Source organism: Hyperolius riggenbachi, chromosome 5, assembly GCF_040937935.1.
Source record: "Hyperolius riggenbachi isolate aHypRig1 chromosome 5, aHypRig1.pri, whole genome shotgun sequence".
NCBI classification, from domain to species: Eukaryota; Metazoa; Chordata; class Amphibia; order Anura; family Hyperoliidae; genus Hyperolius; species Hyperolius riggenbachi.
Window position 1 is genome coordinate 206,671,926 of NC_090650.1, and position 14,491 is coordinate 206,686,416.

Here is a 14,491-nt window from a genome sequence, read left to right on the forward strand (position 1 = left end):
CTGCCCTAGTATCCCTCATGAATATACTTTACAAAGAACGTGAGATGTCATTATGTAGTCGGATTCAATTCTATGTCAGTTTCAAACTTCACAAACCCCTTTTTTATGCAGTACCACATTTATATAAGCCACCTGTAAAGATGTGCCCAATATACATGAATAGATGATTAAAATATGATCTAAGCTGTTTTATTAATCAAAATGCCATTTATTTGTTAGCCTTTTTATCCAGATTTAGAACCACTTACATCATTATAAATGTGAGGTGAAATTGGTATAGATAGTCTTAAGCCCCATCTACACCATGGGACATTGTAGCGATCCGGCGGCTCGATTAGCCGCCGGATCGCCTCTTCCGTGTGCCTGCCGCATCCCGTGTGCGCCGCATTCGATTCCCCGCTCGTCCCCGCTTATCTCCCGCACGATTCCCTGCCATTGTCCCCTCGCGGGGATCGAGCAGGGAATTGGCGGTGCGGAGATCCGTCCTGTCGGATCTTATCAATCGAGCCGCATCAGCGGCTCGATTGATAAGGAGCATCGCGGCCGCATCTACGCGTGTAGATGTGGCTTTAGATTCTAAGAGTCACCTGAACTTTACCACAGCTCCTGAAGGTGGGGATAGATTTGATTGAAAGCAAGGCAACAACTGGTTGTGACCCCAGGGCAGGCCAAGGTGTTGCTCTCGCAATTTATAGCATAAGGAAAGTTTATCCATCAAGTTGAATATAATGGTATGCTTTAACCTACCTGGCAGACTCGGGTGGAAAAAAGCAGCCAGAAGCAGTAATCCTGAGTCTGACTTGGGATAGCGGCTGGAAGGTATAGGGAGACAGTGGCAGCATTTCGACTCATCTCCCTCAGGATCCAGATGCCAGCAGACATTCTTCTTCCAGTCCTCAGAGGCTCTGGATCCCTCAGGTGTGATCGCCATTTGTCGTCTGTGCCGACAGACGACAATCTCACTATAGGGTTACCCGGAGGAGAGAGGGAGAATTGGAGTGCTGGATCCCAGGGAGGTGAGTAGGTGCAGGGGTTGCTGCAGATCTCTCTGCGGTGTGATTTTTTCCTGTTTTTAGTGTCTAAAAGGTATTAGACCCTAAAATACAGCAAGGGAGGTCAAGTACTCCAGTACTTAGATGATCCACAACATTAGCACTGAACTTTATTGCCTGACATAAAGCCTTGTACTTACGGTAGTCTAAACTCAGCAGCGATAGCTGGTCAATGCTTTCTCTGCCGAGAATCCAGCGTGTGCAAATGCACCCTGAATAGACAGCAAAAGATGCAGAATGCTGGAACATTTCAGCCAAGCACATTGTTCCCCTCCTTACCCTGCCCACTGGAAGCTGCTTCATTGTGCACCGTTCTGTCTTCCTTCTACCCCCTCCATAGCAACAGAACTTGTTGCTAAGCTATAGCTTGAAATCCAATCCACTCAATCTCCTGAAGGATGGCATTTTGTAATCAGAAGAGGCCTCTCCTTTTTTTAGATTTTCTTACAATAGATGTTCCAATAGATGTCCATTAGATTCAATGTTTTTGTCTAACCTATTAAAAATTGAATAATGTATAGAACAATTAAAAACTTTAAAATAATAAGTCAATCAGAATCCCAACCTTAAGAGGCATGGAGCACCTCATGAGGGGACTTCAGAAGGGGGTGAATGGAAGAAGTGAGCATGCTCTGAGATTAAAGAAAGGAGTCTGGAAGGAAAAGGACAAAGAAGAGACAGTAGAAACTGAAGTCCCTCAGTTAGGAATCAGGAAGAAACCATGTATTGAATGGGGAGGATCAAATGTAGCAACAGAGTAATGCTAGGAATACACGGTTCGTTTCTGGTGCTCGATTCTCCTCTCGATCGTTTTTGCCGCTCGATTCTGCAGTCGATTCTCTTATCTTCCGCTCATTTTTCTTATCTTTTTCCGTTCACTTCTATCAGAAATCAAGCTGCAAAAGAATCGAAAGGGAGAGCGGACATGTCGGAAATTATCTATCAAACCATCTACTCACCTAAAAAACGAACCGTGTATTCCCAGCATAATATGCTCTATATTCTGTGTCACAACTATGACAATATAAATTACATGGTACAAAATCTTTATTTTACAGACAGATAACTGATAGAAGTTTTAACACTGTTATCTTAAAGAGGAACTGTATATAACTTATTTAATAAAACAACTTATTTTAACAATATTCATTTATAAATGTAGTCAATTGTTTTTTATTGTAAAACCTAACCCCGATTTACAGTCTTAAATCTTTATTGTAGGCAAGGTGAATCACTGGGGAATGTTTATTTCACCTCTGTGAACTGAGCAGGAACATCACATGATCAGAGTGCTCTAGAGGTCAAGCTGCATGACATCATAGCCCAGGCAGGTTACATGCCAATACACAGCAACATATAGATATAAGATACGATTCTGATGCTAACACCAAGATGATTAAGGTATAAATTGGCATCCTGAATAATTTATTATATTCTGATATATTTCATTATGGCTCTTCTTCAAGTATTTTGTAAAAGTTACATTCCCCATAGGCGTGGCTTGGTTGTCAGAAAAATTATATAGACGGAGGCATTTTATGCTTCTCAAAATCAAGAGTTTAGAGGATTTTTTAAATCCATGAAAAATAGGTGTTGTATGCCTTTAATACTTCTGAGTGTCTTTTTATTGTCTATTGAGTCTAATTTTTACACTATTGCCCATCATTAGTACTGCACACCCATATTGGCTCTCCTTTACAACATCAGCAGGTTTTACCCAGCAAACATTATTTATATCCTGAAATACTGAATACCTGAAAAATAAGTTCTCTGAGTTAATGATAATCTTAGTATTCATAGCACCCAATACAGCCTTGTTTACAGAGCTTCTCCTTGGGATTATGGGTTCACCTCCAGGCAGATGAACCATTGCTGTACTACCTTTCTCATATATTCCAATGCGTGTCAGTGTGATTATAGCGGCTTGACAGGTGACAATAATAAAGCTGTGCATGCAACAGCCAGTATCTCTGTAGGCTCACATTCAACTCCATTAATAAGGTAAGAACACTTGAAATTAAACACGTAAGGCGAGGAGGCATCAACTGCTCAAGATAAAAAACAGAATGCAGTTTATGGTCAATCTGCAAGTAAGTCAACTGGGCCCATATGCAATTAACGTTTTCTCCTAAGTTTTCTCTTAGGTGATATTTTTAAACTTGTCAATAAAATGCCCTATAAACCTCTAGCAATCAAGAAAATACTCTATTGTACTTTTCACCTACTTTTTAGTACTTTTTTTAGTTGAAAAGTGCTGGAAAGTTATTTTAAATCGAAAATTAAAAATTATCTCCTAGGAGAAAGTGAATTGCATATGGGCCCTGGAGTTTATTTTAAAGGGGACTACAGAAATAATTGCAATATCCAATACAAATCATTTCAGTGGACTCCCTGTTTGTACATAGGTCTGAGGCACTGCTTCTTTGAGACAAAGTGCAAGCATGCAGACACCTGGGGCCATATGCAATTCACTTTTTCGCCAAGTTGAAATTTTCACATCTTGTCAATAAAATGCCTTTAAGGCTGCTTTCACAGTGGGACGTTACAGGCGCACGTTAGAGCAGCCTGTAACGCACCCCCACCGCATAGCAATGAAAAATCAATGGGCTGTTCACAGTGCCACGTTGCGTTACATAGTAACGCTTCACGTCAAGACAACGTACTGCATGCAGTACTTTATACGCGGCTAAGCCACGTTAGACTGTTTGCACATGCTCAGTTCCGGTGTTTTTTTTTATTTTAGGGGCGGAGAGGAGGCTGGGAGAGGCCGCTACGTAGCCAGGCACATGGCTACTTGGCATTCACTGCACTTGCAGTGTTTACTCTTTGGTGTGGCCGCTGATTGGCTGGCGGGACCACGTGATGCGGAGAGCTCCGCTCACGTGGTCTCCGCAGCGCCTCCGACAGAGCAGGCGCACCAAGAGCTGCTTGTAACGTGGCTCTTGGTAGCGTCCTGCTCCAACACCACCAGGCGTTGCGTTAGGGGCACGTTATGTGCCCTATAAAGTCCCCTAAACGCAACGTCCTGGTGTGTAAGTATCCTTAAACCCCTAGCAAGAAAGAAAATTCTCAAAATCAACGTGATAGCACTTTTTCTACTACTTTTGGTACTTTTTTAATTGTGAAATGCTGGAAAGGTTATTTTAAATAGAAGATGAAAAAATATCACCTAGGAGAAAACTATAGTTTTCTCCTAGGTGATATTTTTAAACTTGTCAATAAAAAGCATTTAAAGCCACCAGAAAGGAAAAAAAATACTCAAAATAACTTTGATTGTACTTTTTTACCTACTTTTTAGGACTTTTTCAGTTGAAAAGTGCTGAAAAATTATTTAAAATGGAAGATAAAAAATTATCTCCAAGGAGAAAACTAAGGTGAAAAAGTGAATTGCATATGGGCCCTGGAGAGGATCAATCCATTCCATTCAGTAGATGTAGTCCGCACAAAAGGAATGACTCTTCAAATAAGATTTATTCCGAAGAATGCTTCTTTATGGTTTGACAATGAATACACATTAGTGTCTGAAACAGTAGCTGAGTCTGTTATGCTATAATTATTTGCTATGGAACATGCTTTTATGCTGACCCACTAACACTGTAAATACTGGCGATGGAAAAAGCATTTAATCGCTACCAGAAAAGTGTCCATATACTTTTCAAAGCACTTAAAGGACTTACGAGGCGAAAAAACGTAATTTTGGTCTTTACCTGTTTACTATGTGAATCCATAGGTGTGTTACAATGCGTCCTCCGTTGCATTCCGCCTCAAAAGTATCTTTTATATTCCCCCCAGGCTACGACCCGACCCCACAGCACGGGTCGTCTCCTATGCCACATTTAAGATGGCCGCCGCAAAGATCCACGGCTGCGCAGTACGCATGGCGGAGAGTGCGGCTGCGCAGCTCTCCACCCTCGCCCAGCCGCGTACTCGCTGTTAGCGTCATCCTACTGTGACAGCGGGCGCGCTCACAGCGAGGGCGGAGAGCTGCGCAGCCGCAGTCTCCGCCATGCGTACTGCGCAGCCGCGGATCTTTGCGGCGGCCATCTTGAATGTGGCATAGGAGACGACCCGTGCTGTGGGGTCGGGTCGTAGCCTGGGGGGAATATAAAAGATACTTTTGAGGCGGAATGCAACGGAGGACGCATTGTAACACACCTATGGATTCACATAGTAAACAGGTAAAGACCAAAATTACGTTTTTTCGCCTCGTAAGTCCTTTAAAGAGGAGTATGTGTGCTGGAGTGTGCCTGTCTGATTGGCAATGATAATGGGAATCGCTGTGCTGTGATGTTATGGGTGTCACAAGACTCGAGAACCACCGAGAACCACCGGAGCTGCTCTCATCAAACAAGGGATGTGTTGTGTGAAAGCTGAAAGACTAAAGGAACATAGAGCAAAAGGAACAGAGTGCACTCTTTTTTGACGCACACAGCGCCTTCCTCAGGTCAGGCTGTGCGTCATCAGACCAAGGTTCACGTAGTCAGCTACACAGAGGGAAACTTCACTTCACTCCAGGCGGTGACACGATCACACTATCCCGTTGGCCACGGTTGATTGAGGAGGTGGAAGGAATTCCCACCACTCAGCAGATAAGCCTAATACATTTTGAATCCTGTACATGCAACTCTTAGTGCATTAATTAAATTTAGGGTAATACACCAAGCAGCGCTCTGTTTCTTTTGTCTTTCCCTTTTTAACATGGGATCTTTTGGAACCTAATTTAATGATTCATTGCTTTTGTGCTGATTCAAGCTTACTGACAAATACTCCCTTATAAAATAATTTTAAGGGGCTGTTTGTGTCAACATCAGCTACTAAACCTGTAACCCTTTCCCACTGAGTACTGCCTAAATTAACAAACTTTGTCTCTCATCACTGCAATGTGATCCATCCTGGGTTGCGGGTTAGGGGGAAGGGGGAAACATGATTGGAGACCACCCTGATTAGCTCCAAATGCTGAGGCTACAAGCTTCAGTAACACCTTGGAGATTAGTGTCTGCACAACACCATGGAGGCACAGAAGGAAATGCCAATTACTCAACATCCCTTCAGCATAGCTTACTACTCTAGGAACATTAATTTATTGCTTAGTGGCCAGAAAGGATTAAAGCAGTGTGGTGTTTTAGAACTTCAGTAATCTCTCTTGAAAAATGTTTTTTTTTTGGATACAGAAATTTTTCGCTGCTGTTTATATTCCTAGTGAAAAAAAAAAGACTTTACTTCCAATTATATCACCAGACACAGAAGCAAAGGAATCTCCTGAAGGGAACCTTAACTGGGCAACAAAAAAAAGTTTCACTCACCTGGGGCTTCCACCAGCCCCATGCAGCCGTCCTGTGCCTGTGCCGACACTCCACGACACGGCTCAGTTTTGTTTTTAGCATCTGATCAGTTGCCAAGCAGTGCGCCTGCGTAGCCCTGGTCACGTGCGTCCTTGATCACTCCCGTCCCTGTGGCCGCCTTGCGCATGCGTAGTACGTGTGCTACGTATGTACATACGCGTAGATGGCCACAGTGGTGGGCACGCGATCGAGGACAGGGTTGCGCACATGCACTACGACAATGAAACTGAGCCACAGCAGGGGACCGGATGATCGTTGAGTGATGGCGCGGGCACAGGATGGCTGCAGGGCAGAGGGCTTGTGGAAGCCCGAGGTAAGTGAAACCTTTTTTTTTTGTAGCTCAGTTAAGGTTCCCTTTAAACCAAGTGATGTACAGCAATAAATGCTGTTTTGGAAAATGCTAGAAATTACCGTATGTCAGAGCTGCATTGCAGTCACTATCTCTATTTGTGGATTTAATTTACTTCTTGCGATACCATTGATTACAGGTAGTCAGGGGATTTTTTCAATTTAGAACAGACAGCAAAATAAGATTTTGCTGTAGCTCCACTTCAATGCTGTAAGATGTGTAAATTAGAAAATACAGAGTACATGGAATAACTGTCACAATGTACAATGGAGATACACGAGTCTGAGCTGAGAGCAGACATTACTAGAATTCTTCATTTAGATAAATAACTCTATAAATCTTCATTTAGACACTGCAAGAAAACACACATGTAATCCACGTGGAGGAGTAAAAGTCTAACCAAGCCTTTTTTTGACTAATAATGGGTGTTGTAACATTTGTGTCCCTTGCCGGTCTTTATTGCTGTGACTCTGGCAGGACTCTTTTTCCCACTGGAATCTACTAGGGGTAAGAGCCATGATAGCATGTAACGCTCCAGGCAGACTTCAGTTTTAGTTCCAAATCTACTTGTAACGCTATGACAACCAATGAGTATTATTAAAGACATTTACAAATACAGTTTGAAAGAATATAAATTGTTAATATGATATTCTTATTTCTGCATAGTCTAAATTTCTAAGAATGGTACTAAACAATACTGTATAAAGAAGGTGACTGCTGCTATTTCATGAATCCCATCACCGGTTTCTGTGTCTGTCCCACTACAATGCATACTATGTACTTATGATACATGTCTGTTCAGGCAATGCTACTGCTATCTAACCTACTAACAGTCTCTGTTTTTCTGTTTGCCAGCATGGAAACAACATAACCCACATATCCCCATGGTGACAGTACTAATCACAAAATGTTTACCTCTCTGGTTCCTTACATAATGCTGCCATATAAGTCTTAATTACTAGATTAAGAACCATGAAGGGAGGCAATCATCTCTCAAGATACCAGTCAGTAGCTCCTCAGGTAACATTAATCCTTGGTAGAATAAAACATCCAGCTTATAACCATTCCAGCCATGAAATGATAGAAAATGCATTAGGACAGTAAATGAACTCTTCCTTTCTAGACTGGATCATTTTAGTCTTGCCCCAAATGTCCTCCAGTGCAAATAGTGCTCCAGTTTCAAACGTCAATAAAAAATGCAACCCCCCCCCAAAAAAAATCAAAGTTTAAAAAGGCAGTTCCTGATTAAGTTGCTGGCTTTGTGATATAAACAAACATGAATGCATTGCCAAAGCCTACGAGGTAACAATAAAGGAAACTAATCCATTGCTTATCATTTACTTATGAATATTCCATGGAAGGTTTGAAAGGCTGTTTTGTAAAGGCTGCTGTGAGACAGGAGTTGTGGTTTCTTCCCATGCTACTTATGAGTATCAGTGTTATAACCCTCTGTGATAGGAGTGTCATACTGACAGAACAGCCCCTGATGTATGCGTTTCCGTGCCCAGATGCTTCCAGGGTTAATGGGATTGTCTCTAGTTGCGGCCTAACATATCTCCAGCATATTCTGGCTACCTTATGATGTATTTATATTTCTGCCTGCTGGCTTGTGGCACATAAAGGCTGATCTTAATTAAATTTGCAAACAACACTGTGGCTGGACTGGATTTTTTTTTTTTGTAGAAAAAATAATTTACTTTTTTTTTTAATTGTCAGTGCACATTTTAGAACAAAGGTCTTGTTTGTTTTTCCATGTAACATTTCTATGGTGACAAAGCATGGCACATCCATGTTTCCAAGAGTGGCATTACTGTAAACAGTCTGAAATCTGTAAGACATTTGGAATCAAAATCCAATTAAAGATGACTGTAATAAAAAAAAAAAACAACAACCCTCCCCTCTTGTGGAGCGTGAGAACTTCTTAGTGTTTCTGGCTCCATTACCCATCTGTTCCCTCAGCCAAGGAAAGTATGTCACGTTTGAAAAAAATAGAAAGACAAATGCCGCTGTAAAGATATGTCACTGCTATGAGCTGCAGTTCTGTGAGTCAGATGTAGCTGCTGGTGTCATGTACTGAGAGTACAGAGGAGCAGCAACGTCCTCTATGACTACTGTGGGAGTATAAGGTGGCGGTGCTTCATTCAGGCTGCAGACGTCATAGCTGTCTGTGATGCTCAAAGCCTGTGACTCAGGGTCATTTACTTCAGGAGCCAACTCGCTGTATGGTGGGGGCTTCAAATCATCTGCTGCAAAATCAACAGAAAAGGTTAGGAATGCATAATGTGGTAGACAGGTTAAAAATAGTAAACATACTGTATTAAAAGCTCAGAAATGTCCATAGGTTTCTAGACAGGACAGTGTTTATTAGATTATTCCTGCCCTTGTTAAAAAAAAGGACTTCATGAAGTGGCCCTGTATTGAGAATTCAATAGCAATAACATATATTAACTTTATTGTTTACATGTTTATGTCCTTCTCAATTTATCACCTGTGTTCTAGACAGCTGGTTGGCACCTATTTCAACGAGTCTGGAGATAACCAGAGACACAGATTGTTTGGATTATAGCAGTAAAGTTGCGTACACATGCAAGATAGAACTTGGCAGAGGTGGCCAGTCATGAGCCAGTCATCCCACCAGATGCCTTTTCCCGTCCATAACATGCAAACTATCGCAACCCCGAGTGCATTGTTTTCCTGCTATTCCCTCCCACCAGATGCCTCTTCCCGTCCATAACAGACTTGTTCTGCAGTAGCAGAGCAAGGTGTCTGTACAGTGTTTGGCCCACAAACTGTTTCCTGAAGAAGTGAACTGAACCCTTTGGGTTTTAACGGTTATGTGTATCTATGCACCTTAAAGAGAACCCGAGGTGGGAATTACTAATACTTTTGGGGCACAGAGGCTGGTTGCGCACACTAAGACCAGCCTCTGTTGCCCCATCGTGTGCCTCCATGTCTCCCCTGCTCGCCGCTATAGACCCCGCAGTGCTGGCGACACGCAGCGCGTCGCCAGCACAATGTTTACCTAAGCGCTGTCCGTCAGCGCCGCTACCCCGCATCGCCGCTACCCGCCCGCGTCACTTCCCTCCTATCAGCGGGAGGGAAGGGACACGGGCGGGTGCGCCGATGCGGAGGAGGCGGGGGAGCGGCGCTGACAGACAGCGCTAAGGTAAACATTGTGCTGGCGACACGCTGCGTGTCGCCAGCACTGCGGGGTCTATAGCGGCGAGCAGGGGGGACATGGAGGCACACGATGGGGCAACAGAGGCTGGTCTTAGTGTGCGCAACCAGCCTCTGTGCCCCAATAGTATTAGCAATTCCCACCTCGGGTTCTCTTTAAGGATGGGACAACACTACAGCTAAAATGAGTCTTTTGCACAGAACAGACCACAACAGAGGAACAGAGTTGTCAAGGAATCTTATGCTCTGGTTTGTCTGTTTTGTTGTGTCACAGAATGCTAAGTCCCATCCTGCACAACCAGTGGCGTAGCTAAGGAGCTGAGGGCCCCGATGCAAGTTTTACAATGGGGCCCCCCAAGCACTTTATACATAACAATTGATACGGCGCACCAAAACCTGCCAATGGCAACTACAGTGTCAGAGGCGCAAGAAGGGGATGGGGAACAGCTAGTAAATGATTACCACTATTCAAAGTATCTATAGAAGTGATTATTATGAGCAGAGGACCAATAGAGAGCTAATACTGCAGTTGAAGGAAGGCCACGTGGGGCCCCTCTGGCCCAAGGGCCCCGATGCGGTCGCAACCTCTGCACCCCCTATTGCTACGCCCCTGCGCACAACTTGTGTGGACCCCAGCAATGCTATTATGACATGTGCAATGCAACTGACAACTCTGAGAGTCTAATGCCAGGGATGCTGACAGTATAGGAGCTGTTACCAATTAAGGCACAAACCTACCTACCTAAAACCTAAGGAGAATTGGGTTTTGTTTAATTACTTTAGCCCACGGGTTGTCATCACCTTATGGACGAGAGGGATTTTCACATTTCAGCGCTTCTCCCTTTCATTCCACAATAACTTTATCACTACTTCTCACAACAAAATGATCTATACCTTGTTTTTTTCTCCACCAATTAGGCTTTCTTTGGGTGGTAATTTTTTTACTCTAAATGCATTTTAACCAGAATAATAAAAAAAAATTAAAAATTCGGCCATTACAGTTTTAAACTAAAACGTTCTAGTGTGGCTACAACCCACACATTTTATTTGCCTATTTGTCTCGGTTATTGCAACGTTTAAATTATGTCCCTAGTACAATGTAGGGTGACAATAATTTGGAAATAAAGGTACATTTTTTTCAGTGTTACGTCCATCACTAACTACAAGCCCATAATTGAATTGTGTGGGTCTTTTTTATTAAAATTAATGTATGTAGGTGTAATTTACTATTTGGCCACAAGATGTCCTCTTGCAGTATTTCCCATTAGCGTACTTTACGTACGCAAATAGGAAGTAATGCGTGGATGTGATACATTGGAAGTTACAAATGATCGTGGCATCTCATTGATGCCGGCGATCATTTACATGGGGACTTAGATTAATGAATCTAGTGTTCCCATTCGTTCATCTCCCCTCTAACGGGCGGCAGGAGTGCGCGGCGGCACGATCGTATGCACGTTGCCTACATCTAATGAGAATTATCACTGTTTTTGAACAAAAACAGTGATCATTCTCGCTGCACAAGCACGGATTGGCTCAGGGGACTTCTGTCCCTTGCCACCAATCCCCCATGTCTCCGTGACCATGGCCATTGCGCATTTCTGCACACATGATCGTGCCCACCCGTGCGAAATGCACGGACGTAAGTCTCATCTTCCTGCAGCTGTAGCAGCAGCAGCCGTCCGTGCGGCTAAAATCGTTAAAGACACAGAATATGAGGTAAATAAACCTCAGCCTGGAGGTCTGTTTAAAGTAATGCATGCCATGATACTTAGTGTTTTCAGTAGCGGAAATGCGGTTTTCAGTAATCCTTCCCAGAATAAATAGGAAATACCTTAATTTACCAACTAAATAAGTTCTTTAAGTGTTCAACTATGTATCCCCTTTTGATTCTGCATGTTTATAGTTGTGCTCTAACCACTTGTTAGCATACAGGATTTGGGTCTGATTAAGGCAGAATAACCGAGAGCTTACTCTTATTTTTTGTAAGTTAGTCAATATATGCTATCATCCTGATTCAAAACGTCTTGGTTTTACTGATGGCTAACATGGTATAACAATCTACTGCTACTACTATGTTCGAAGTCAAATAAAAAAATCAAACCTGCAGAGACGGCCTCATAAGGTGGCGGCACTTCAAGCTGGCTATAGGATGGTGCAGGAGGTAGGGATGCTGAAGGTTCTCCTATTGAGCTGTCATCTTGAACACCATACCAGTTGGCCCACACCGAAGTCTGTAAAATGATAACAGGAACAGAATACAGACAATTACAGGTTTGTTTGTGCTCTCTATTTTAAGAAACAGTTGCAGTTACAGTATGCAGTTCCAGCCAAAAGCAACTAATTTAATTCTGTTAAAGTAATGCTGCTGTGTAACATTAGTTCTTTTTGGAACTTTAATCAAATCCTAGCCCTAAGGAAGTATGATGGCACAATAACCGATCATCCAGCTGCAATTTTATTCAATTATATACCCAATATCCGCAATGGAGATCAGGAAAAGGATATTGTTAACCACATAAAACTTCCCAAATTATCCAGGGATGATTATGGCTATTAAACACTGAGATTAATTCAAAGATATTGCTATGATTAAACACTTAAGGGATGCAAGTTCCCTGGCTCACATGGCCTAAAGGTCATCATAACTGAAATGAAAAATTAATGGAGGAATAATATGTGTATAAACAGCACTTTGGATTCACTATACAGGCCTTACATATCAGCTAAACCTTGGTTTCCTGTTATGCAGACCGTTCCTGGACCCCCTTGAGAGGAAGTGGCCCTGACAAATTGTCTTCATCACTACAATAATACAGGCTGTTAGTGACTTGTGATATTCAGCCAATTGCCTTTAAGTCAGCGATAATTAATATTAATGAGGTGAATGGCAACAGAGCTCAACTTGCAGCCAGCATTTTTAAAAAAATTTTTTGTTATGTTTAGATTTGTAGTGTTCAAAAATTAACTAACTCGCCTTTTTTTTGCTAATAAATCTAAAAAGACATAACTTTCCATTAGAAATGGGCCTGATCATATGATCACTGCTAATTTATATAGCCACATCCAAGGGACATTCCAGAGCTATTGGCTATTTGAAATTATGGGAAACAAACACTGTGGAGGACTTGCCATCCCAAACCTAATACCAATTATAATGTACCCTCTTTGCTTAAACACAAGGAATTTGAGCTGCTACAATAGTTTTTACTAAATTAGGAATTGTACAGTAAAAACACTTGTCAAATCATGGATGCTAGTTTGTCTCTTACACACAGAGAGGGCTGACTTAACACCCAGGTTCAAGCAAGGCAAGTTTATTAATGATGCAATTTCTGGAATGGAAAGGAATAGGGTTACTTATTTGTTCTGTTTTGGCTCCTCGATACTTCCTGTATTGCAGGCACTCTTATTGTGATTTTTTCCCCCTCAAGGAGTGGTTTATTTGGTTATAACAATATTGCCTAAAGTAATAAAATATTTTGGAAAAGAAAACCTCAGGGTTCTACTGAAAACCACACTGTGCTTGTGTCCATCCCTACTACTACCTCCTACCCAAAAACTAAATCAGAGGAAAATAACCCTACCTTTGGCTCAAGTAAGACCTTCTTAGAAATGAAATGCTGCCTATATACAGCTTCTACAGTATATTTTATTTCTTCACATTTAGGACTTAAAGTGGTTCCGAGGTGAACTTTTACACATTGCATAATTGTGTTCCTTTCCTATTGTTTATAGGGCATTCCTCAAGCCAAATACTTTTTTGTTTTTGTTTTAATACTCTAATTTCCTATAAACTAAAAAAGCCACGCCCACAGGTTTTCAGAGAGCCTTGGCAGTAGCAAGGGCTCATGGGAGCTCAGTCTGGGCAGGAGGAGGGTGAGGTGTTACTAGCCATTGATTTCAGAGGCAGAGGGGAGGAGAAGAGGGGATTAGGCTGATGGCTCAAGATACAGATAAGCCTGCATCTGTGTAATGTTTACAAACAACATGGCTGCTGTCATTGTATCACAGGAATAAATAATCATATTCTATTAAAACTGTTTGCAGCTAGATTTGCTGTGTAAACCATCTAAACTTTAGATAAGATATATAGACAAGTTACTCGTTATAGTTAGTTTTTCATCTCGGATCCGCTTTAACAAATAATAAAGAACTAGACGTGCAAAATGGCACTTTACAGAATAGCTTCACCACCTTCAAGGTGTGTAACGTCTACGGTTTTAATGAACATCTGCTGATGAAGAAAAATAATTCTCTCTGCCCGATGGAGTATGACCTTAAACAACTATCAAATCCAACTCCCCTGGATAAATTAAACTGGTTATCTTAGAGAGCCTTTACAGACTTAAGTAAACTGCTTGCATTCCTGTTTTAGTACTTGAATAAAAGTCAAAACCTGATTGAGCAAGACTTTGTCAGATAATTTCTTTACAAGGATGCAAAATATAAATAAAAGATACCAGTGATAAACAGAAAAATGTCTCAGTCTGAAAGATTTATACTTGTAAAATAACAATGTTATATACAAACTGTAGAGGTAAAAAGACTTCTTCCACAATCACTAATTC

At 41.8% G+C, this 14,491-nt stretch overlaps 1 protein-coding gene across 5 annotated transcripts in view; it reads right to left on the bottom strand.

Annotated features, from left to right (window-relative positions):
• Nucleotides 1-5,155: 5,155 nt before the first annotated feature.
• LOC137518577 (uncharacterized) overlaps nt 5,156-14,491 on the bottom strand; it is a 105,303-nt gene continuing 95,967 nt past the window's right edge. For 4 of the 5 annotated variants that reach the window (XM_068236639.1, XM_068236636.1, XM_068236640.1 and 1 more), the window contains exons 4-5: nt 12,025-12,154; nt 5,156-8,989 (exon numbers count right to left, since the gene is read on the bottom strand). In XM_068236639.1, coding sequence (XP_068092740.1) covers nt 8,769-8,989; nt 12,025-12,154 — 351 coding nt within the window. In that variant the 3' untranslated portion in view covers nt 5,156-8,768. The remainder of the gene's footprint in view (nt 8,990-12,024; nt 12,155-14,491) is intronic. The other variant, XM_068236637.1, reaches the window with a different exon arrangement.